The sequence below is a fragment of the Cryptomeria japonica genome, chromosome 2, assembly GCF_030272615.1.
Source record: "Cryptomeria japonica chromosome 2, Sugi_1.0, whole genome shotgun sequence".
NCBI classification, from domain to species: Eukaryota; Viridiplantae; Streptophyta; class Pinopsida; order Cupressales; family Cupressaceae; genus Cryptomeria; species Cryptomeria japonica.
Genome location: NC_081406.1, coordinates 321360779 through 321387623, shown reverse-complemented (window position 1 = coordinate 321387623; position 26845 = coordinate 321360779). Strand labels below are relative to the sequence as shown.

The 26845-nt window shown below is 38.1% G+C and overlaps 1 protein-coding gene across 1 annotated transcript in view; it reads right to left on the bottom strand.

Moving 5' to 3' along the window:
* Nucleotides 1-13440: 13440 nt before the first annotated feature.
* The window catches only part of LOC131027209 (uncharacterized), a 147174-nt gene continuing 133769 nt past the window's right edge, over nucleotides 13441-26845 (bottom strand). Inside the window, exons 8-9 of the mRNA XM_057957214.2 lie at nucleotides 14425-14668; nucleotides 13441-14329 (exon numbers count right to left, since the gene is read on the bottom strand). Coding sequence (XP_057813197.1) covers nucleotides 14102-14329; nucleotides 14425-14668 — 472 coding nt within the window. The 3' untranslated portion in view covers nucleotides 13441-14101. The remainder of the gene's footprint in view (nucleotides 14330-14424; nucleotides 14669-26845) is intronic.

Sequence of the window (26845 nt, the reverse complement as noted above, 5' to 3'; positions counted from 1 at the left end):
CTAGAGCATGAACAAGACTTAATGAGAAAATAGTTAGGCCAGCTCCCCCATCTATTAGGACATGTTTAACACGCATCTTATGAATGAGGACTTTAATATGCAAGGGAGTGTAATGGGGATGTTTCAAGGACATGTCATCTTCTTCGATGAATGATAAGCAGTGAGGCGTTGTGAGGTGTCCCACCATGGTTAGGAATTGATCTACATCAAGATCTTTGGACACTGTCGTATCTACTAATTCTCTTTCTAGAATTTCTTTGTGTTCATGTGAAAGCCTTAAAATATCGAAGATGGATATTTGCGTGGGAGTTTTCTGTAGTTTATCCACTAGAATGTGTTGTTTTGAAGTGGATGATATGTTAGTTGTAGGACCCGAAAAAACAACTTTGGCTTTGCTTCTTGTGATAGCATGATCAGGTTCTCGATGTTGTTTCTCTTTAACCACAATCACATTTACCACATTATCATATGCATGAGCATAGTTCACCTTTTCTTTACCCTTACCATTATGTGTTGTTGATGATTCACCCTTCTCATATTTAGGAAGCGAAGTTTTGAAAGTTGTGTGAGATTCATTTGTCGTATGTCCATCCATAGTTATCACTCCATGAGCAATCAAATCTTGGATAACAGGTTTCAACCGCTGACAAATATCCATTTGATGTCCATTGTTTTGATGAAAATCGCAATAAGTATTGTCATTCCACCAAGAAGGTTTCACCTGGGGTTTGAAATTTATTCCTTCTGGCAAGGTAATCAACTTGTTTGCGAGAAGTGTCTTTAATGCCAACCCAAGAGGTTCACCAATGTTTGTAAATTTTTTGCGAAAGAAATTGTTGAAGGTTGATTTTTGGTGATTATTGTTTTGTCGAGCCGTTGCTGAGTGATTGGATAAATTGAAAACCGGTTGCTTTGGTTTTACATTGTTGTTATCCACTACCCCATCATTGACGATATTTCGATTTCTATTCCAAAATTTGGGCTTATCATTGTTGTTGTTAGCATTGTTGTTAGGAGGATGAACTCCTTTGTATAGCTTCAACTCACCCTTCTTTACCATAGGCTTCCTCCATTCCGATTCCATTATCAATCATCTTTTCAAAATTTTGATGACATTTCATTTTTAGATGATAACTCATTTGTTCATTTAGATTATCGATGAATATGTCCATTTTATCGTATTCTGGCACCGTATGAGGATATCGTGAAGCTAACTGTCTCCATCTCTGTAGAAACATCATGAAAGGTTCTCCACTCTTTTGTTTGGTATTACATAGGTCTAGCATTGTGACCTCATGTTGTATGTTATAAGAGTATTGTGAAACAAACTTATCCACCAATTCTTTGAATGGTCCAAGTGGAACTTTGGAGAACCATTCCATAGCTAGTCCACTTAAGCTCTTTAGAAATAACCTCATCATGTATGTATCCTCATGTGCAAACTCCATACTCATCATGCAAAATTATCGTATATGATCTTGGGGATCAATGCTTCCATTATATTTATCATATCTAGGAGTTTCACAACCTATAGAAAAATGGTATCATGTTTATATTTCTGTCGAATGAGTAAGGACAGATTTCTTGAAGCGAATATCTTCTAACAGTTTCTCTCTACATATCTTGAATCTGTGTTTGTTGCGTTTGTATTTGTTGTGTAGGAGTTGTGAGAGGATTATCCACATAATTTATTCTTGCATAACCATGAGTTTGCGTTCTAGTATGATCTTGATCTCTTCTTATATCATCCTGACTCTTTCTTGTGTCCTCATTAGATTTGGCATTGTTGAGAATTTATATGTCATCTTTTTTAGAACGGAAGTTTCTTCATTAGTTCTTGTATTATTAGGAATTGATGTGTCATCCTTTTTGTGACCAGAAATCTCCTCATGTTGTTTGTTATCATGGAAAGGGTCACTTCTCCTTTTTCCTAAATTGCTCACATCAAAATCTTGGGGGAGTGTAGCACCAGATTTTGCTAACATTAGGAAGTATTTTTCTTTTTCTCCCTCCAATATTTTCTCCATAGATTTATCAAATTTAGGATATTGTTTGATTTCTTTGATGTGTTGATATGTTATGTCCTCTTCTAGTATTTCTCTTTTGTATGTCATGTTCCTATGCTCTTCAGCTATTTCAAATGTTTCTATTTATGTTTTTGCGATCTCACGTCTCTATGCTCTAGTTAAAACAGGAATACACGTGTGTTGGATGTTGTCCAAGGATTCGATTGTCTAAAAGGTGTTTCGATAAGTGACCGACTGTCAATGTAGATATGATAGAGTGATATGGCACGTAAAGATAATTCAAGTATTTGTAAGTCTGTAAGTTTTTCGATCTTAGGTTGGAGTGCAAGGATGATGATTTTGATAAGACCAAGTCCAATAGGAATGATATATACTATGATATGGGACAAGGTTATCCTGATCAAATGTTATAGTTTCGTAATAGAGGATGATAGATCCTGATGAGAAACTATGTTTTGAGTGATTAGTTTATCAAAGAAGGTGATGATGCACTTTGAGATTTTAGATGTTGAACTTCTTGAAGATGAATACTTCAAATCTTGGGGTGTCTAGTTCTAGAATCCGTTTTGACAGAAGATGACTTAACTGAGCGAACCAAGAAGACAACCTAAGCACAAGATGACAGATATTAAGTGTATACACTCTCCATAAATTGACCAAGCAAACATGACATATCTGGAAAAGACATGCAATAAGATAGCTCTGGACTGACAGAGACAGAACCTCGTACGACAGTTTAATAAGATCCAGACGACAATTTAGATAGTCCCATACGATAAAGAAAGAACCTCGTACGACAATTTAGAAGCAACCATACGACAAACTGATAACAAAGAACCTCTGATGATCTGACTCGTACGATAATTTAGACAGAACAGAATGATGAACTAGCTTTCTCGTACGACAAACTAGGAAACTTGTAAGACTTATGACAGAGAAGGGACTTTTTTTACTTTGACGGTTTTTTCACCAATGATGTTTGATGTTTTGGTTGTGTTTTCTAGTTTTAGATGTTTCAATTTCAATGCCAAGGATGAAAACACAGCAAACACGCAATATGATAAGTGACCTCAAGCACAACATGCTAAATCCTAAGGAAGTTGACTGAGAGAGAAAACCTTTGCTTGCAAACTTAGGTACACACCCAATAGCTAATCAAAATATGGTCGTTGAGTCTCACGCAATGGATTCTCAACATCGTATTATCTGACTCCAAACGCTAATAAGGGCACGATATGACAAGTGTATTGGGAGAGTTACTATCTCTCTTGCACAAAGATTATCCCCCTTTCGGAGGTGAACTGGGTAGCTTCTATCTTAGGGTTCGTAGTAAGGATTTTTGTTTGGAATTACCCCTCGCAATCGCGCAAGTGCGATTTAGACACATAGCCCAACAAAGTACCAAAATAAGAAGTAGTCACGCAAGCGTGATTGAGACCGCGAGGCCCTATTAAATGTACGATATGAGAGATCCCAAAAGATAAAGCTCAAATAATCCCATCCTCTGAGACTTTAATCCCAAGAGGCCTATTTTTTAGAGTGAGTCGGAAAGCTTAGGTCTAGTTGTACTCACTTGGATCATTCTCACAGGGTGATTACTTTTTCCCACTCTGACAGCCCACTAAAAGTATTCAAATCTCAAACATAGAAGCGCTTCAAGGGTCGAGATTTATGATTGTGCATAAGGACAAGAGCATACTCTCCTATCTTTTAGACAACTTCTCAAGCATAGAAAATAAGATTGTTCATTTACCATTAGCAAATTAAGTGTCCCTAGAAAACTTTAAGAAGACTCAAAGTTTGGTTGAGTTCCCTTAGGCAACCTGCAAAACCAATACATTAGTAATCACATTTGTTTTGAGATCGATTCTTTGGCCCGCGTAATCTTGGGCAAACGTTCTATAGAAAACCAGTTAGGCTGCTAGAAAACTCAGAATCAGACCAGGGTTAGAATTAGTACTAGCCAAATTTAAGCATAAAAACCCTAAAAAGAACTTTGTTTATGAAAAGACAGAAAGAAACGTGTACTACTTTTCTCACCTAGCAATACGAGTATTCCCACATACCCATATGAGTGCACAAAGAAACTCGTACAGTATTGCAAAGGTACTCATATGAGATTCTGAAGATAGTATGGCCAGAGATCCATGAGATTGAAGGTTTGAAGATTCAAGAGGCCAAGAAATGAGATTTCCAACCCCATAGTGGGCGCCAAAATGTCGTGAGTGTGAAGTGGGGTACCTGCAACTACAACAAAAACACTCAATAGATCATTACAAGCATGGTTAGCAAATTGAAATCAAATGAAAGATAAACCATGGAAAAGTGACCTACCGCCTCTTAAGAGATGCGAGTGTGGATTTGCTCTCATAGCTAGATGAGCAACCTAGTGACTTGACTACACCAAGACGGAGGACTTAAATGATATGATGTGCAAGCTAGGTGAGTGCATGATTAAACTAGATTGATCCAAGAAGCTAATTATTCTAACGATGTGCATGATTATGCTAAATGATAGATGCAATTAAGTTAGATAAGAGATTGATTATGCTATATGATTAAGCAATTATACTAGAAAATGATCAAATTAAACTAGATCTAAGATACAATAAATGATAACAATGCTAAACTAGAATGCTAGAAATGATATGCCCATAATAACAATGCTTGAGATGGGATGGGGGATATTTATAGGATTTCCAAGGCCAAGGGTGAGGTCGTAGGAATCAACGGTCAATATTGAGTCCGAAGATATCAAGGGTCAAATTGGAGGAGGTTGGAGAAGAGGTTGGAGGGAGGGACACTTGTCATCTCTGTGGTGACAAGTGTCAAGGAATCTTGCTCACAAGAGGGCAAGTGTCCAAGGGAGGAGACACGTGGCATAAGTGCCATGTGTCTCAAGGGGAGAATATCCAACCCATAGGAGGTTAGGATAAGGAGGTTAGGATGTGCAAGATAGGATAGGGTTAGTTAAAACCAGGATTAGGTGGAATGGGTTAGGTTAGGGGGAGGGGGTAGGTTAGGTGGTTAGAAGTTAGGAGGCATGTGGAGAATTTAAATTTAAAAATTCAAATAATAGGAAAATGCTAATTAACTTTCAACAAACTCATAAATTGATTTGTTTTAATTAATTAGAGGATTAAAAGAAATGAATTAAATGGGGGGAGGATTAATTAATTTAGATTAACTAATCAAAAGGGACCATTGAAATGAACTTATTAAATAAATCCTTAGATTTATTAATAAGTAGATGAATGGGAGAATTTAATCAAATTGCTAATGAATTCAATTAAATTGGGAAGGGGGATTAATTAAATAATTGCTTATTCAATTAATTATCTTCAGACCATTTTTAGGTGTATATACGAGGAAACAAAAATGAGGTTCTTTGAAGAAAGTTTTCCACACCATTAGATTAATGATGGATGGCCCATAAAAATATTTTATTGCCAAAACATCAAAAGGATGCAAAAGTTGTGAAACCAAACACAAAGAGAGAGGGGGGGGCGGTTCATGCAAGCAAAGCAACATCTAGAATCATTTGATACAACATTGAAATCTTTCTAAAGAGAAGGGCTAAGTACTTTTAACCAAAATTACAAACAAAGGTTTTGAATGACACCAAAGCACTAAAAACTACAAGAAAGACTTTCTTGACACCATAACACTTGTGGTTCAAACATTGAGTCGCATGGACCACTAAAATGATCCAAGAGTGAAGAAAGAGAATCCTATACACCACAAAGAAGATTTGAAGCTTCAAAAATAAATCTAAAGTGGGTTCAAAGGAATGCATCTAGAGTAATATGGATTCCTCCAAGAAAGTGCTAAAAATACACTGCATGATTAAATGAACTCTTTAAATCGAAGTGTTTTATATGTTTCCTTAGTTCACTTCCACCACTACATAACCAATCTTGGAAGTGTGGTTCTACCCTCTATCTTCAAGATCTAATATGTAATCATAGATCCAATCTCTACAAATTTTTAGAATGACACTTTCAACTTGCCTTGATGTTCTTAGTCTCTCCTCACATAAAAATAAGTATTTGGATTTCTTTCAATTTTTAGTTAGCAAGGATAATTCTTCCCTTGTGTCAAATAATATGAAATGTGTTGGCAATAAGGCAGCACACTGAGAGGGGGGGCACTGAATTGGTTTGCACAAACACTACACAACTCAAACTTAAACTCAGATCTGATAATTAGCAATGAAAGAACAAATAAACACACATAACACCAAGATTTTTGATGTGGAAAACCCGATTAAGGGAAAAACTACGGCGCGAACCTACCCACAATGAGATAATACCCTATTAGGAGTAAATGAAATATTACAATGGGGTTCATGCACATGCATTCAGGCACACTACCTAGAGTTCACTGCTCAAATCACAAAACAAGAAGGGCTACAACTCTGAGGAAGACTCAGTATCTTACAAAAACATTTGGATTACATTTGGAGGATCATGAACTGATGAAATAGCATCTCCACATGCTTGGTTACAGTTTCGGTTAAGCACACAGTTTGATCTGTTTTGCCACACTTCTGAAAGATCAAAACACTTTCTCACACATTTATTCAATCACACACTCATAGATACAATGCAGATACATCTCTCATCTGAATATTACATATATTTATACAAATCATCAACCTATATTACAAGCTCAGCTTAACCCTCAACACAAATTACAAAGTAATATCCATACACGCTACATCAATACATGCGGACCAAAATAATGTCGGCTTAGACATAGTCTGGACCTAAACCAACACCGTATGCAAGAAATACTTCCAATAATTATACCTCAAACATCTACAACACGCTACAATCATCATCAATGTTGCATAACACGAAGAACACCACCAGATCAAGAAAATGATCAATAATGTGCACAACGATTAATGCAAACTGTCAACACGAATAGAACATGATCTAGAAACATCCACAAGCATCATGAATTACCACAACAACAACTGCGACATCATCACTTACTAGAATCTTCATCATCATTATACTGAACCTCAAGAACATACGTTGAACTAATTGTCAAATTGAAAGATTCTCTTGCGGACCTCCAAATCATGAACCATCTGAATTGAGGACACATATGAACATCCCAAACACTCTACCAAATCCGTAAACCAAGATATTACAATTTTGGAGCAATGCGAAATAGAAACCAGAACACTGAATAACATGAACAACTGAACAACCAACCACAATATCGGATCTCATAACTCGATCAAATCATCATAAGAACCACTGAAACTTTAGCTGAATCAACTAGAGATACTTATCTCAAAACCAATTAAACCGTAACAGCTCATCTGCAACACACTGGCCAAACCAACTCATTTAATCTGACTACAACACTGGAATACAGAGGAATATGTTGACATCAATGACCACATCATTCTAGCAAACTTCTCAGCAATATCCAATGATCTCCCCCTTTGGCATTGATGGAAATATATGAATGTGAAAAACAATCAATGCAAAGAAAGAAATTGTAGCGTCTTAAAATTGCACCGCTTGCAATTTTGACCGCATTTGGGGCCCTCACCTTAGCGGTCTCATCCTCATGCTTGATTGGGACCTATTTGTGCCTCTCCCGTGCAACCAAACTTCTTTTTTTCTTCTTGCACCTAGCATAGCCCCATGTTCCTGACCAAATTTGGGGTGGGACCAGGGCACCACGCTCTGGTCCTCCCTAATTGGGACCCAATTTGGCCCCTAGGCTCTATCTCAAATTTGAGCAGGAAAACAATTCCTCATGTCGGTCAATGTCGGAAAATTAGAATGTTTGATGATAGGAAAGTATATGAGGTCTCCCCCTCTCATTTTGATATAGCATCATAACAAGCATAAGGAGCATATAGGCGAGCAAGGTGGAGAAGGCAAGGAGACTACATCAAGCATTCAAGAATTCTTCATCAAGCATTCTTCAAGGTTGCATATTCTTCATTGGAACAACATTACATCATTCATTTGCAAGCATGTGTGTGTGTTAGGTTTTTGTCATATTCATGCCATTTCATACAACATATGTGATTACATTCAAGAAGAAAAGCATCATTATCCATCATTGCAGATCTAAGGTATACCTTTCCATTATTTACTTCAGTATTTGCAATATTTCATTCAAGTTTGACTCCTCAAATAGGGTTTGACTTAGGCAAACCCCTATTCCCAACACATTTATCTTTCCTTTTGTATGTAGAAAATAGGTGTGTGGTTGTACTTCTGGAAATAAGCTTCAGACACAGAGATGGAAAAATCCCTTTTCGACGATCGAAAATTTCGGAGGACCAAGAGGGGGTGTCCTGGTCCCTGCACTCGGTCCTTACTATTTTTGGCAGTTTTCGTAAGGCAATTCTGAATTAGCCCATATTACTCAGATCCAGGTGCACAACGGAATCCCGAACATGTAGCTCATTGTTTCCATATATATTGTCTTCAATTTCAGCATTCTACTTATTTTAACAATTCAACTTACAAAAGAGGAAAACCCAAATCAAACTAATCCACTCAGTATTCAATCATTGCCTCATTTAGGATTGGATCTAGTGGATTCCCTTCCTTCTTTTGAATGTAAGGGTTTTCCAAGCGAAATTGATTTGGTGATTTCTCCCTCCTATGTTGCAAATTGTCAAATCAAATTTTCCCCTTTACAGAAATCTACAACCAACAATCATAACTCTCAACAATCTCCCCTTGAGATCATGCACATGATATGGCAGTTTTTCACATGCTCTTCTCCCCCTTTGACATCAATGCAAAAGGCACATACTGCAAAACATGATTCTCTCCCAAAACTGAACATCTGAAACACACCACTGACTACTCCCCCTGAGTAGCAGCCTCACTCATCAATATGGATCACAAGATATCTTTGTGAAGTCCACTGGACTAATGCAACTCTATGCATCTTAGTTCTCATCGGGAGGGGAAATCACCCCTAGCTTCTCTCTGAGATACTCAAATGTATCTTTAGGCAAAGGCTTCATGAAGATATCTGCAATTTTTTTCTTTGTAGATACATACTCCAATCTGACTTCCTTTGCATTTACCTTCTCTCTCAAAAAATGAAACTTGATTGATATATACTTGGTCTTAGAATGCAACACTGGATTCTTAGAAATATTGATAGCACTTGAATTATCACAGTATATAGCAGTACTCACAGCTTCTCTCCAATAGATATGCGAAATATTTCCTTCAATCATCATCGTCCTAGCAACTTCTTGAATTGTTTTGTTCTTCCTTTCCACAACATCATTTTGTTGAGGGGTCCGCGGAGCAGATAACTGTCTCTTCCCCCATGCTCTTCACAAAAAGAATTGAACTCATCGGAAGTAAATTCACCACCTCTATCAGATCTCAGACACTTCAGCTTCAATCCAATCTCAATCTCAACCATAGCTTTGAAATTCTTGAACTTCTCCAAGGCTTCAAACTTCTCCCTTAAGAAAGTAACCCACATCATCCTTGAATAGTCATTAATCAACAACATGAAATAGTTGGCACCCTACAAGCTTCTTACTCTAGAAGGACCACATAGATCAATATGCACAAGATCCAATATCCCATTAGAAGTAATATTGTTTGTTTTTTAAAGAAACTCTTGTCTGCTTCCTTAATTGGCATTCATTACATACCAAATTATAGAGATTTATCAACTTAGGAAGATCTATCACTGCTTGAGTGGAACTTATCTTAACCATGCAGTCAAAATTTACATGACACATCCTTCTATGCCATAACCAATTTTCATCAACCTATGAAATCAAACAACTTTTACCACCAACAATATTCAAGTGAAAGATATTACCTTTAGTCTGTGTACCTGATGCAATCTCAATTCCGGAGCTACTCAAGATCTTACATTTGTCATTCTTAAATTGCAAATCATAACCCTTATCAACCATTTGTCCAACACTCAAAAGATTATGCTTTAGACCTTCAACATACAAGACATCATCAGTGTTATATGTACAATCAAGAGAAATAGAACCTCTACCACGGATTATACTAGCTTTGTCATCTCCACATCTTACTACACCACCATCATACTTTTCCATACTCACAAACTTACTCTTATCACATGTCATATGATGAGAGCAACCACTATCAATAACCCATTCATCTTTCTCTTCAACTTTAACAACCAAAGCTTTCTCTTCAATAATGCATCTAGTAGAATCAGCAGTCACCGGATCATCTTCCTTGGTAGCAATGAACACCCACTCATCTCCTGAATTTCCCTTATCAGACTCATCATCTGTCACACCTTCATCAACAGCAAAATAACACTTCTTCGGATATTTAGGTTGGCGTCAATGGCTTCTTAGAAACTCTTTCCGGACACCTTAAGGCAAAATGTCTTATTTTATTGCATGAAAAATATTTAAGAGGCAACTTCCCTTCATAATTACCGGCACCTTTAGGCAATGAAGGCTTCAAGCTCTCTTTCTTCTTCTTCAAGATCTCTCATCTCCTTCTCATATCTGGATACTCTCGTAAAAATTTCTCCCGGATCATATTTTTGCTTCTCGGAAACAGTATCTTTGAATGCAAATTCTGACTTAGGAAGAGATTCACCAAACTCGCTCAATTCAAAAGCAGCAATTTTTCCAATCAGCATGTCTCTAGTCACATTTTTCATCGTCTGGATCCCCTCAATAGTAGCAGCCTTGTGTTTGTAAGTAGGAGGCAAGGATCTCAACACTTTAGCTACAATCTCAAATTCTTCCAACACTCCACCAGCACATCTAATGTTCAACACAAGCTCATTCACTTTCTGCATAAAGAAGGTAATGTTCTCATCTTCGTCCATCTTCAGCATCTCATACTTTCCTTTCAAACTCTGCAACTTAGCAACTTTCACATGGCTATCACCTTCATACAAAGTCTCTAGCTTCTTCCAGATCTCATGAGCAGTCTGCAAATCCATCACATTGGTCATCTCAGAATGAAACAAGACACTCAACAATGCTTCCTTAGATCTAATATTGAATTCAACTTCATTTATCTCATCCAGAGTTGTAGGATCATTTGGAGAAGCATTATACACATTCTTAGTAATCTTCCAATAATCTTCACTGATGCATCGCCAATGACATTCCATCTGTTTCTTCCATGGAGTGTAATTTGTTCCATCAAATCTCAGACTGTCCTTCTTAAAAGCAAATGTTGTCATCACGAATCTCCTCAAGCGGTCAAGCTTCTTCCAGAAGATCTAGCTCTTATACCAATTGTTGGCAACAAGGCAGCAAACTGGGAGGGGGGGATGAATCAGTTTTCTCACAAACACTACACAACTCAAACTTAAATTCAGATCTAATAATCAGCAATGAAAGCACAAATAAACACCACATCAATAACACACACAACACCAAGATTTTTGACGTGGAAAACCAAGTTAAGGGAAAAACCACAGTGGGAACCTACCCACAATGAGATAATACCCTGTTAGGAGTAAATGAAATATTACAATGGGGAATGCACATGCATTCAGGCACACTGCCTAGAGCTCACTGCTCAAATCACAAAACAAGAAGGGCTACAACCCTATGGAAGACTCATTGTCTTATAAAAACATTTGGATTACATCTGGAGGATCATGAACTGATGAAATAGCATTTCCACATGCCTGGTTACATTTTCGATTAAGCACGCAGCTTGATCTACTCTTCCAAAAGATCAAAACACTTGCTCGCACACTTATTCGATCACACTTACAAATACAATGCAGTTACATCTCTCATATGAATATTACATATATTTATACAAATCAACCTATATTTCAAAGTCGGCTCAACTCTCAACACAAATTACAAAGTAATATCCATACATCCTACATCAATACATGCGGACCAAAACAATGTCAGCTAGGCCAGTTTGGACCTAAATCAACACTGTACGCAAGAAACACTTCCAATAATTACACCTCGAACATCCGTAACACACTACAATCATCATGAATGTCGCATAACATGAAGAACACCACCGAATCAAAAAAATTATCAATAATGTGCACCAACGATCAATGTTGACCGTCAACACGGATAGAACACGATATAGAAACATCCACAAGCATCATGAATTACTACAGCAGCAACATCATCACTTCCTAGAATCTTCATCATCATTATATCGAACCTCAAGAACATACGATAAACTCACTGTCAAATTGAAAGATTCTCTTGCGGACCTCCAAATCACGAACCATCTGAATCGAAGACACATATGAACATCCCAACCACTGCCAAATTCACAATCCAAGGTATTACAATTCTGGAGCAATGCATAACAAAAACCAAAACACTGAACAACGTGAACAACTGAACAACCAACCATAATATTGGATCTCATAACTCAATCAAATCATCATGCAAACCACTAAAACTTTAACTAAATCAACTAGAGATACTTATCTCAAAACCCATTAAACCGCAACAGCTCATCTACATCACATCGACCAAACCAACTCATTTAATCTGACTGCAACACAAGAATATGTTGACATCAATGACAACACATCATTCCAGCAAACTTTTCAACAATATCCAACAGAATGTCGATTTAATGACTAGATTGAGGACAACACGTTCAAACATGGAAGATGTCCTAGATGAATGATCCCTAATTATATATGCAAATAAAAATTGATAGCACTAATTTATAGTATGTGATAAATAGATCTACATGATGATAATCAAATTATATAAAATGAACCAAGGATACCCCTTAATACAACACCAAAGGTGTAATAATACACCAATGTTTCTTGGGTTGGAACACAACCACCATAAATAGTGATAAAAGTCAACCCCATATTTAAATGGATGGCCTCCTTGGTGTTTAAATTCGTTCAGCTATGGTGAAGTTGCTTTTGGACCTTGGTTATACTCGAGGAAGGTGGAAATGGTTTGACATGGCTCAATCCTTGTCTTGTGCTCCTATGTTTTCCCAACGCTTTCCCTTTTTGCTACCCCTCATTCTTCCACCCAAACACCTCACTCCAACAAAATATGCCATAGTGTGAACCTTACTCTTGAATCAAAAAGAACATAATGCAAACGTCAAAGATCACCAAAACCAACATGAACAAGTGTACCAAGGAGTCCACCACAATGCTTAACATCATCCCACACGTTTTGTTATTTCATTGAGACCTATCGTCGTCAATTTAACCCCCTTAACAGTTGTAATGTAACTTCACATTGATAATAAATGTGACACTTATTTTTTATTGTATCGTTATAAAATATTTATTAATACTTCCTTTATGTACGTGAAAGTTGCAATAAAAATTCAACTTTTTGATATAATTACCTTTAAAATAAATTCTATTTTATCTTCGTCATTAAAATATTACATATTTTACAAAACAAAAATATAAATTAATGAGAAAGCTAATAATAATTGGTTAAAGATTATCCATCACAATAGTTACTCTACCAGAGAGATTATGGTTCGTGCGAACAAATGTATGCAATGTTTCTTAGTCCCCTCTTTTTATTACAATATTTTCATCTTAAACATATTCTCTTTTTGGTCTTACAAATGCAAAATACAAATTATGCAAGTTTGGATGCAATTCGAGTGAGATTCTTCCACTGTTTCACAAACAGATCCTCTGTCATACGGTAGTTCTATCTTTTACCATATTTTGGCATGAATTGTGAAAATGTCAAGAAATAATAAGCACTTTTTCGTGGCTTGTGGTGACTAGAGAACTACCCTCGGTTCAAATTGCTGTACTGTAAGTTGGGTGCCAGAACACGAAGTTAGTTAGCATCAATGGTGTTTAATCCTCCTTTTTCTCTGAAGCTGCTATATTACTAAAACTTTTGCAAAATCTTAACAACTCTGTGGTCATCCCATTTAGAGAAAATCTTACAAGTGAGATCACGTAAAATTGCGGTCCAAATACCGCACCAGTGTGCTTTTCTATTTCGCTTTGACAGTCTCTTTACAGTTTCACAACATATTTACTCGCCAAAGAAGACTTGGAGAAATATACAGACAAATCATACACAAAATTCATGAGAAGTTTCCTATTTACTTTTTCTTTTTTTCTTGTTTTGGTTTGTCAAGAAGAACAGGTGCTGCTGGTATACTGAACCACCATTCTCTGAATCTTCTCGTGACACGCTCAGTGCTTGGCTGCCGTAAAGGCATTTGTCTTGTAAATATCTCCAAAAACACTAAAAGAATAATGATCTTCGAAGGCAAAAAAGCTAATATTATGGCTAGGAAAATTAGAACTACAGCTGCCCGGTCTGTTGCCTGCAAATCAGAATAACTGCAGTCTGTTAAAAATTGCAAGATATTAGACAAACTTTAGAAAGAAGATAAGAAAAATAAAGGTATGGCCTTGACACCTGAGGAAAAGCAGCAAGCAGTAGTGCACGAATCTTCAGAAGAATAATATTCCCATCTTGAACAAGCTCTTCTACTTGAGAAACTGCCTGTTGCAGAGCCAACAACTGCTCTACAGTATTCTGTGTTGGAGGAGCAGCGACCCTAATCTCAGTAATTGGCTTCCCTTTGCTAAAATGATGCGAACATAGCATAAAAATTGCTATAGCTAGGAAAAAGCATGGTAATGCATAGCAAATCCAACCCCTGCAAAACACTAGGAATATTTAAACTTTTACAAATATAAAACTAGAAGAGAAAAATTGAACACTTTAATGACGAGATTGTGGCTGAGAGACATCATAAAAGTGTAAGCAACTAAAATTTGAGTCACCCAACTTAACTTGATCCTCGAAGAAACCAGAACAATATAAGAAATATGAGTCCCCTACATTATAAAAATGGATGCTCAAACACTGGATGGAAAGAAGCTAAGAAATTAAAGTTGAGTGGGCCGATTCAAGAAACATTAGTTTGGAAGTGCTTAAACAGCCGGCATGTTGTTTGTTATGTGGGGCATCCAAAGTCCCAGATAACTAACAAAGTGCCAGCTTTTCGAGATAGGCGTCTGGCTTTAAATTGAATCCATCTTTATCTCATATTCTGTTATCTATATAAATATCTACAACATGCCAATACAGTCAATGAGGAATAGGAATCCTGCAGCTTTGGTACATAAGTTTTCATTGAGCATCTATATGTCATAATATTTATACTCAGTTACTGGTTCTTCCCTAAAATGCCCAGGTCCAGGTCCTGGTCCTGGTTCATGCCCTGTCCTGGTCCGAGCCTGGTTCGAACCCAGCCGCCTGGGCAGGACCCAGGTGGGACCCAGGTCGAACCAAGGAGGGCCCAGATGTAACGTCCTAGGGTTATTGTGACACTATCCAAACTTCACTGACCTTTCAACACAGCAAACTACAACTGACAGATATTATTCCCCCTGGATTCACATAGCTAGATTGCAACTTAAATTAATTATAAAGGAACAGATAAATAAATGAGGACAACTTAACTGTTTTATTATTATCTCTGGAATAACAGAATTACAACTATCTGTTGCTCTGCAGATCCAAAGTTAGACCAAGTATGGAAACCTTTACAGTACTCTAAAAAATTGTAATGAGATGTATGAACAGTCTCCTAGCTGAGCTGGATGATACCTTGTATGGATTCCCTGATCTGAAATATTTTCTACTGTCCTCAGTTGCCTAGCTGAGTGTAAACAAGGGGTTATTGAATGTGCTTGCCTCAGGTATGAGGGTCATCATTTTTCTTTGGGTGTGGTGCTGGATAGATTTGATAGGCCAACCTTATGAAACTGGTTTCTCTCATTCAAAACAACTAGTCTAATGTTGGCTAGATTGTTGATGGACTGGGAACTGTGAACATATATAATTTTGATGTTTGAAGTTTGAACATATATATATAAAAAAAAATTAAATATATATGTGTGTGTGTGTGTGTGGACAAACCCGTACCCGTACCCAAGAAGAAAAAAAAAATTGCCGAATCCGCGAATCCGAATCTGAATCTGAACCGGAACTGGTAACTTAGTATTTATATGTAAACTTTCGCAAGGACATCAATAATTCTGGAGTCTGCACATGGTATCAGAGCTCAGGATTCCGTCTCAATTGCTTCCAGAGCTTTACTGCAACTCCCAATGCCATGCTGCTGTCATGGTGCTGCCTCTTGGAGATTTCATCTTTGCAACACACAATCCAGATTTTCACTTCCTTCTTTTAAGGATAATATTTTGAAACAGGCAGACTCCCAGATGGTATTTTTTAATTTCTCCCTCATTTCACAAATTTCTGAATTTTTCATTACATAAAACTTCACAATCCTCAAAAGGGTATCTTTTTTGTTTTGAGTTCTATTATTATTCATGATGTATTTAGCCCGACATGGTGAGGAATCCAGTTTAAATTTTTGTCATAAAGGGGGATTGTACAGGTCATAACTCACTCATTTTTTAAGTTTTTATTTTCTTGAACATTTTATATGTTTTCCTAAACAACATGGTCAGAACTTGATTCCTCAAAACGCTATCAATTACTCATTCAGGAGAAGGCAAGTTAGTTGAGTTTTATCCTAGCTCAGTTGTTATTAGGGAGTTGAAAGACCAGTCACGAATTGCTGCGACTGGCATAGTAAACCATGCTGCAAGGTTATTTAGTTTTGATAAATAAGCACTAATTGCTTGCCAAAACAACTTGGGAACCATGGCATGAACATTTTGGTCATTTGAATCAGTGTTACCTGCACCAGATGAGTAAGCATGAGACAAGCATTCGGCTTCCACTTGTTGATTTTGAACATGGAATATGTATGGCTGGGACTAGAGGAAAGATCATCAGGGGCAAGATTGAGGTAAATCCTAGCAAGTTGTTCAAACACTTAAGCTTGTCTTAGTATGTAAACCAAACAAGGATTTGTGTGTTGATAATGACACTAGATAATATATTGTCCCTTACGCACCATAACAGAATGGTGCTGCTGAGAGAGAGATGGCCAACTATACAATCCCAAAATGCATCTCTGCATTTATGAGCTGAAGCCATCAACTGTGGCAAGTACATTGAAAACACCCTCACATTGTCCAAAATTCCAAATCAATGTACGACTCCTTAAGAGGCTTGGAGAAAGAAAATCCTAAGGAAGACCACTTAGGAGATAAAGGTGATTCTTGGGCCTGCATCCCTGTTGATAAGTTTGAAACAAAGTTTGATTGATTATTCTAATCATGTAGAAAGCAATAACCTTCTTCTGCCAGGTACTCATTAGCTTATCATTGAGTGAATCTGCACCTGACAAGTGCACCATGGCAGGAATACCATCTATAATATCAACTTCTTCCTCTTCATTGTCTTCATCAACAGCATCCACTTAAGGAATTGGCTCATTAGAATCAAACAGGACTAGCAGCAGTTTAGTTAGTAGTAATTTTTCTTTTCAATGTTTTCATGGTCTTCAATATTTTAAATCTTTATTTTTGGGATTCGAAATAGGAAAAAAAGCCAATGGTTATAGTCAAACTCAAGAACTACGTGAATAATTCATCATATTGTTCTTCATCAAGAGTATCCAAGTCAGCAAATGGCTTGTTAGAACCATATAAAATAGGTCTGCCAGCAGTTCAATTGGTGTAAAGAGTTGTTTAGTGTTTTGATTGTCTTCAATTTTTTAAATCATTTTTGACCTTTTATTATGACTGACATACCTAGATCAACAATATTTCTTATTCTGTTTTTATTATAACAATATAGTGGCCAAAATTATAGAACAACCCAGTAGGTACCTAGATCAATAGCAATACAAGAGCTTCTAGGGCAGTACCCAAAAATATAATACTCATGTTAAGCACATACTCGAGATGAAATTAGTGATTCAATTGTTTGCATTAACATGATCCAATTGTTTTCCAGAATCTAAATCCCAGCCACACTATTCAGGATTGCAAAGCGGCTAACCTTCACAACCCATTCAAGACTCCCCTTGATTTCCTTCATTTCCTTCTCAAGACAAGAAATCTATCATTCACTTCTTGGTTCCAATTCTCAACAGAAACCACTTTCTCTGCCTGGGTGTTAGGAAAATTCTCCATATTATTTAGTTAACTAGGCTACCAATCAGAGTTTAATAAAAACAATATAGCACTGACATCTTGCAAGGCTGGTAAAACAAAAGTCAAAACAGAAAAGGAAGAATATATTGCAATGCGTACAAAACTCAAATCTCATTAGTTCAAGGCCTGCACAACACCTTGATACCTTACATACAATATTATCCCAAACTATGGGTCAAGGGAAAACAATTTCTAATAGCAGAAATCAATTGACTAAATAGTCACTTTTGTGTCACCCAACAACATATGATGATGGTGATTGAGCATAGGGAGCAACAGATCTGATGTTTATCAAATGGATATTGGTAGACACAATAGTAGGTGCATTGGTGGTGGATAACTCCAATCTGAAACTGCTGGTAGGGCGATAAGGTATGCTCAGCAATGTTAATGGATTGAATACACCTCCTAACCTCTGACAGCCTAGTTGTGTGTGAAACCTCCGAGATATGAGTACACTAGGTCTCTCTACCAGCTGGCGGTAGGACAGTAAATACCCCTTCACTGCCTCCAAATTTGCTTTCCAAGGATGGTGCCTCCTAAGTTGGGCGATTTGTATGGCTTGCGGCTTGGAGCACCAACCTGTTGTGACCATTTCACACATCGCCCCATCGCAAATGGGGACCCCCTCTTTTGCTTGTTTTTCGCTTGTTTTCGCTTTCGTTTTTAGGGTTTTGTTAGTCAGTTAGTTGTCTGGATTTAGGGCTAAGCCTTAGGGTTTTAAATTTTGCCTTTTCAAGCCAAAATCCAGTCTTTTTTTAGAGCTTTTGAGCTTTCTTTTCTAGAATGCAAATTTTGAATGCAATGATCTCGCCAAAATGGTCTAATTTTCAATTGGAATGTTCATGCAGAGCTTAAACTTGTCTAAATGATGACCGTCAATATGAATTTTTGTCTGACTGAATATTTTGACCAAATTTTGACTTTTTTGAAGTTTGATCCTGGGCATTGGAATTGATTTGTTTTCGCCTCGTGAAGTGTTAAAATGTGAAAAATCTTGTTATTTTGGCCTGTAGGAGCAAAATCGCTCCTGTCCCTCAGTGAAGGACGGGAGCTCATTTTCAATTATCTCATCATCCTTGTAGAGTCCGGACAAATTTTACGTTTGAAGTGATAGAGAACGACAAGATCTTTCATTTGAATATAAATTGAAGATTTTCATGAGCACAGAAAGGCCTCCAGGAAGAAAATCGCCCCTGTCCCTCAGTAAAGGACCGGAGCTACAATTCAAATTTCGCCTTGTCCTTGCAAGATTTTGATAACTTAACAATTTGAGGACGCCCGAAGGAAGATGCTTTGCCAAATGAATATAATTTGAGATGCAAAAAACGAAGGAAAATGACCTATATTGACTAAATCGCTCCTGTCCCTCTCCAAGGGACCAGGGCGAGGTACCTTGTAGCTCTCGTCCCTCTCCCAGGGACTAGAGCGATTTCCTCCATTTTGCAAAATCCAGACAAGGGTCAAGGCAAGTTTACGTTCAAAAACGAAGGAGAACATGAGATGAGCGCATTGAATATAAATTGAAGATTTTTGGGACGTCCATACCAGTGCTAAATGCCTAGTTCGCTCCTGTCCCTCAGGAAGGGACCAGAGCGATTTTTGATATAATTGCTTTTCTTGCAAAGTTACAAATAATGTAAAGGCATGGGTGGATAGAGTGAAGAAGGACGACTCCGTTGAATATAAACTTGGAACCTGGCAAAGTAAGATAAAGGCCACAAAGGGAGGATCGCTCCTGTCCCTCTCCAAGGGACCAGGGCGATACAATGGTGATGATACGTCCCTCCAAAGTTCAAGGTCGTCCCTCCAAGGTTCAAGGCCGATCCAAGCCAGGACGAAGGGTGGCGAGGACATTTCAAGGCATTTCCATCAAGCGCAACGTTGCAAAGGTCATCACATGGAAGGATTTGCACTCTAAAGACCTAGATCGCTCCTGTCCCTCTCCAAGGGACCAGAGCGATATCTACATAATGGCGTAAATTTCAAAAGGCAAACAAGTTTCAAGTTACCAAGAGGGTCGAAAGGACATCATTCCACGCAATGAAGATGATTGCAAGTTGGTACAAACAAGAACAAGCATGTTATGATGAACTTCGCTCCTGTCCCTCAGGAAGGGACTAGAGCGATATTGATATATTAGATTAATCCATGCAAGATTTACGTAAAGACAAAGATACACAAGGGCGATGATCCTTATAACATCGAAGGTACCTTGCAAAAGCGAGTGGGACGTGCGCAAAGGACACAAGCGTTGATAAGTTCGAAGGTCAAAGATACAAGATGAACATAAAGACATGGAGATCGCTCCTGTCCCTCTCCAAGGGACAAGGGCGATGTTAGATAAAACACATGACATTCTTTGAAAGTCACGTTAAGACAAGGACGCACAGGATTTTAATTGGCATTTGGAAGTTGATGCAAGGAAAGGATCGTACCAAAATGAAGAATTTCAAGCAAAAACATGGAGATCGCTCTTGTCCCTCTCCAAGGGACCAGGGCGATAATGATCATAAGATACATTTGCTCGCACAAGAGAGGCATTCAAATTCGAAGGACCACCAGATGATCGATTTGGGATGTGGAAATGAAGGGGTTGAATGTTGAAAACGCAAGAATCATGCCAAGAATCATGGATCGCTCCTGTCCCTCTTCAAGGGACCAGAGCGATGAGGTACGTCCCTTTATTTTCATATTTTGTGGCGCCAAATTAAACAATTCAAATTTTCTTTAAATGCTAAGTCAATTTAAAAAATTGAAAATCCATTTTTTATTGGCATTTAATATGGCGTTAACATTTATTAATTATTTTTGCCTTATTTAAAAAATCGAAATTTGCAATTTAAAAAATGCAAGGCATTAATAGTTAATTATTTAATTAATAAAAAATCGATTTGAGCGCTCATATGTGGAGGTCGGCCTTGTTATATCATTGCAAATCATTTAAAAATCGTTTAAAAATGGTTTTATTTTTATTAAGTCGGCCTAAGGGGTAAAGGATGCAAGCGCTATATAAGGGGGGTAGAATTATCATTTTCTACATCATTATTTTACTTTCCTTCATGCGAGTTGACAAGAGGCGAATATAGTGCGAGTTTCATTTATCCAAGGTGGCGAAGACATTCCAAAGGTGGTGCGAATTGCATTGAAGACCAAGGGTGGCGCGCTTAGACATTCCAAAGGTGGTGCGACTTCAAACTAAAGGTGGCATAGACATTCCCAAGGTGGTGTGAGGCGTGCGAAGTGTGTTTGAAGAGGTGCGAATTGCATTGAAGATTAAAGGTGGTGCGAATTCGAAGACCACACCAAGAGCGAATTTGAAGATCCATCCAAGACCACGTCCAAGGCGATAAGTGAAGATCACATTCTCTCCAGAGGTGGCGAAATCAAATTTGAGGGGATCATATTGAAGATTATCTTTATACCTCAATTTTGCCTAGGCAAATTTTGTTTTTGCATTCTAGAGTTAGCTCTCTATCGAGGTATGGCGATTTAATTGTTATTGTTTTATTCATTCATCGTCATATTTCAAATTTTGAATTTTAAATCTCTTAGCTCAATCATTGTATTTTAGGAAATGATAACTCTAGGGACTTATCATGAGGTTTCCTAAAATCTATCTCTCTTATCTACGTTATTTATTGCAAAATCTATTTCTTATAATGAAATGTTGTGTAGGTATGGCAACCCCAAAGGCGGGAGCATCCACCAGTCGCTCGGCTCTCATGAAAGAAGATCAGAAGACTGAAGAAGTGGAGACCAAGATCGTGTCCAAGTGGAGCAACATTGGAGATACAAACTTGGGAAACTTTAGCACGAAGAAGTTCCGAGAGGTCCCTTACATCGGCAAGCCATCACCTGTCGCCCGGAGAATAATAGAGAGTGGCATTATCAAGGCGGCCGGTTTTCCTCCAGCTATTCAGTGCCACGAGTTGATGATCGAGTGTGCCCGTCATTACAATCCACAGTCCAGGACAATTGTGTCCAATGAGGGAAACACTTTGGCGTACCTTTCAGAGGAAGCCATAAGTGAAGCCTTCCATCTTCCAGAGCACAGGGACATGATATACAAGAGCATTGAAGGAGCCAGATCAGTGTACGATGATGATCCAGATGCTTGTCTAAGCATAATCAACAAGAACTGGCTACTCAAGAGTCGTCCCCGTCTGAGCAAAGTACCAAACACACCGCACCGGATCGATTTCCAAGAGGAGTACAGAGATTTGATTACCATGCTCAACAGAGTTACAGGAGCACCTCATGCCTTCTATTTTAAGAAATGGATGTTTTATTTCATCCAGGTGATTGTTCAAGGAAAGGGTACAATACATTGGGCTAGGATAATTAGCCATTGCTTAGACGTACAGTTGAGAAGACTCAGGGCAATTAAGTCCTTCCACATGAGTTCATATGTCATCTATGCCTTAATCAGGAGCGTTGAGTACGCAGGACTACCTCACAGAGGAGTGATTGGAAGAGGACCCGGCGAGGTCAGAGTTTGTGAATCCTATACCTACTTGCATCATCCACCAGGGAAGAACTACAAGTTAATCAATGATACTTTCACGATGAACATCACCAGGACGCTGCAAGGAGGGATTCACAATAGATTATCTCAGGATGCCCAGGAGTTAATCAAGAGGTACGGTGCTTGGTTCATTCAGTTTCCCAAGTTCACTTACATTAGAGTGTATGGATGTCCTTTACCCCCATACATGTTGCCGAGATACCCGACAGACAGGATTGTGTTACTTGAAGTAACAAGGCAGTTGGCAGCATATGTGAAGGCATTCAGACACAGACATCAGAATGGAGTTCAGGTACCTATTATTTTGGGTAATTCAGTTGAGGTATGTCCCAATGTCTCAGCCATGGATGATGCAGAGAAGGAGTTAGCCTTGTATCCTTTTTCATCTTTTGCTTGGAGGAATAGTTTTGATCCACATGGATATTTAGAGGAGACGGTCGGTAGAAGATTTAGACATGAGTACCAGATTGAAGATTTTATGATGAATCTCCTAGATGATCTCGAAGTGAAACGAAAGATACATTCTAGATTGCCTTTGGATTTCATCAGGAAATGTAAGATTTACAGAGTGGCCGACCAAGCTCAGGACAACGGCAGGCACATCCAATCTTCATATGATAGAGAAAGCAAAACAATAAGTTTGAATTGGAATGAGCCCGAGGCCGTGGATTTAGATGATTTGATGGCACCAGTCTTGTCTTGTACTCGCAGATGGGTAGACGTTCAACATCAGAAGTTGAGAGAACAAGGCATAGCCATGTCTTTTACTTTGGAAGAAAAGCCAGCCGAAGGTGGAGCCAGTGTTAGTGAAGGCAATCCTAATCCTAGGAATTCAGGTGAAGGTAACCTTCGATGTGCCAGTGAGGGCAATCTCCATTCGAGAGGTTCAAAGAGAAAGGAAAGATCAGAAAAGAAAGAGCCTTCCAAGAAAAGCAAGATGCTAACAAAGATCAAACACCAGGTACTTCTTCCAGGCCAGAGGATAGAACAGTTCGAGTGGAAGAATCCATGGAATCGATGGTACAGAATGACAGGCAGGAGGAAGGACAAGCACAGCATGTTTCATCCGATGGATCTCTCCAAGACTATGATTTAGATAATGATAACGAAGTAACATCTCCTCCCAGACAAGAAGAAATAGTACATAAAGAAATTCAAGTTCAAGAGACAAGATCAAATATCCCAGATTGGTTGAAGGAAAGATTGACTAAGGTGATCGTAATTGAGGATGAAGACAGTGCAATTGATTTAGAGAGCCTCGTGGGACGTTCACATATGACAACAGAGAAGAAGAAGGCTACAAAGATGTCCAAGATGATTCGAGATGAGACTGGATCTAGAAAACTGCAGATAGCTACACCGGCAGCAGACAAATATGAGGATGAGATCCTAGCAGAGGACTATCATATACAGACTATTGAGTTAGGACCGTCCACAGCAGAGCAGACTTTAGATGATGCCACCGACACATTTGAGGCATTGAAGGATAAGTTTAGAGAAGAAGTAGAAAAGAATAGAAAGCTTGAGAAAGAGGTCGGTGCATGGAGGACATATTTCAGTCACATCAATGAACCTTTGGGACGTCAGGATCCAGTTAGATCACCATTGCAGGCATTGCCCCTTCAATCAATCAATGAAGCAGAAAGATTCAGGAATGTGGTCCAGCGTACATGTAGTTGGATGGATAGATCTCACACGGTGGCCATTGAGTTTGTTACAAGGATGTCGAAGATCACCCATCAGGCTATCCAAGTTCTTGAGATAATCCACAGATTGATGGCAACAGTAGCTGCATTTGCCCATACCAAGGACGTTGTCATTCCTGTCTTGAAAGTTATAAGACATACATCCAGAAGAATTCTAGCACAAGAGAAGATCTTAGAAGGTGATTCTCACAGTTTGTTTCAGTGGTCAACCTTACTCCATATAAAGAGTGTTCTCTTTGAGGACATCAGTGTTAGATGTGGTCAAGTTGAGGAGGTGATCAATCCGATCCAGGACAGAGTATTTGAAGTACTTCGTACCATTCTTGGCAGAGGGATCGAGGTCGAGACAGATGTGGATTTACAGGAATTTGAAGATAGAATCAAGATCATCTTTCGCAAAGACGCAGATGTTACAGATGAGCAGTATGATCAGATGTATGCCACCATGCTCCTGATTGATAGAACAAAGGAACTTGAACCTACTTGGGACACAGCTCTTCTAGATGCATTTGATCAGGTTATCCACTTAGAAGAGAGTATCAAGAATCTTCCCGAGATTCCAATCGCAGAAATCGAAGGAATCGTAACAAAATTCATTGCATATGCTAAGAAAGAGAATTGGAAAGGGAATAAGATTCTAGATGAAAGGTTGTTACAGATGACATGACATCTTATTTCTCATTGGTTGATACCTCCTAGATTTTTGTGCCAAATTTAATATTTGGCTATGTATTTAATATTGTTCAGTAAAAAGGAGGTCATTTGTAACAAACCCTAATTAGGGTTTAGGTGTCATGATCTTGTCCATTGATTTACTTTCAATCTAGACCTTTCATTGTAACTGGGGATGCTATTTATACCCCCATTTTCCATTTCATTTGTAATAGAATAGTCAATAGAAAAATAGAGTTAAGAGTGAAATAGAGAGATTAGAGTTGTAAGCAATTTTTATTTTGTAGCAAGATTGAGCCTTGAAGAGAGAAATTCAAGCAATTGTTGTATATGATGACTTGGAAATCAATAAAATATTGAAGTTATGGTGTTTTGTTGCAAATTTCTTAAGTTATCTTCATGGTTGTTGGATGTACTTGAATCTCGCTCAATCAAAGTAGTTTGTTAATTTGAAAGGCTAAGTGTGAGATTTGATATTTGGTAGGATTCGCAATCCAAACCACTAGCTTCTTGCTGATTGTAGGAACGCCTTGCGTGGTCGACTGAAAAACATTTTGAGTCCTTAACCTTCAAGCATTTTCGCATCTAGGATATGTACCTTCGTAGTAGTGTCCTTGGTCTTTGATGCATTGAATACCATTATTACCTTAGAAGATCGCACTAATTTCAATTAAGTTGTTATCTTATGGCAAAATTGAAGTTGGTTGAGTCTTGCCAAATCTCATTCATGCTAAGTCGTTCGTAGGGTTAGGCTAAATTAGACCTCTTAAGCCCTATCTTTTTCCTTTTTTTTGAAAGTTCCTTTAGATTAGTAAAATCTTCGAGCTTTGAATACGTAAGACGCCTTGGAGGAAACAGCAAATCACATCATACCACTAAAAAGCTTGTCCACACGTGGAGACCCCACTAAAAGAACCTTGGAGTCTATCTAACTTATCCTTTTTGCAGATCTTCAGCAGTTAGAGACTATTTTCTCAAGAGAGGATAAGATGCCTGTCGGTATTTTATTCTGTGTATGATTGTGTACAAAATACACGTCAACACAACCTAACCCTCAATTAATTCCATATAGGATTGCCAACAATGCGTAACTCCTTGCCCTACAAAATTCAAAATTAGACCTAATCAATGTGCTACAAACTTGATCAAAGTTTTGCAAGAAAAGTATAGGGTTTTCGTCCTAACCTTGAGGGTACCGCTAGCAGTGTCATCCTTGTAGGTACTGTTGGAAACAAGGATCACTGAGAGGGGGGGGTGAATCAGTGATCTACCGGCAATCGAATTTTCTAACTTAAACTCAAACCACCAAAAGCATATGCAAGAAAGTAAAATGCAAGAACACAAGATAATCAACCACAAAATCATAACACCAGAATTTTTACATGGAAACCCAAATGGGAAAAACCACGGTGGAATTTGAACCCACAATATTATTCCACTATGGCCAGTAGCAAAACAATATTACATAAAGGGAATGCACTTGCATTCAGGCATACTGTCTAGAGCTCACTGTTCAAGTACAAAGGACTACAACCCGAAGAGAGGCTCCCTGCCTTACAATTGATTATGAACAGGTTACAACAAGTAGTGAACTCGTAAATAGCATCTAACTATGCCAAAAATCAGTTCCGGTTAAGTGCAAAATGATCCGCTGCAACTGATTTGCTTATTTGCTCTATTCTGCTTTGCAATTGCTCACCAGATCAACCAAAATCAAAATGCGCACGTGAAACTGTGCTCAATCGCTCCAAAACAGTCTACCACATCACATCACATACTTAATGCATCATCCAAATCGATCATATATATATCTGGATCAACAGGATTAATCTCCCAAAGGTTAGCTT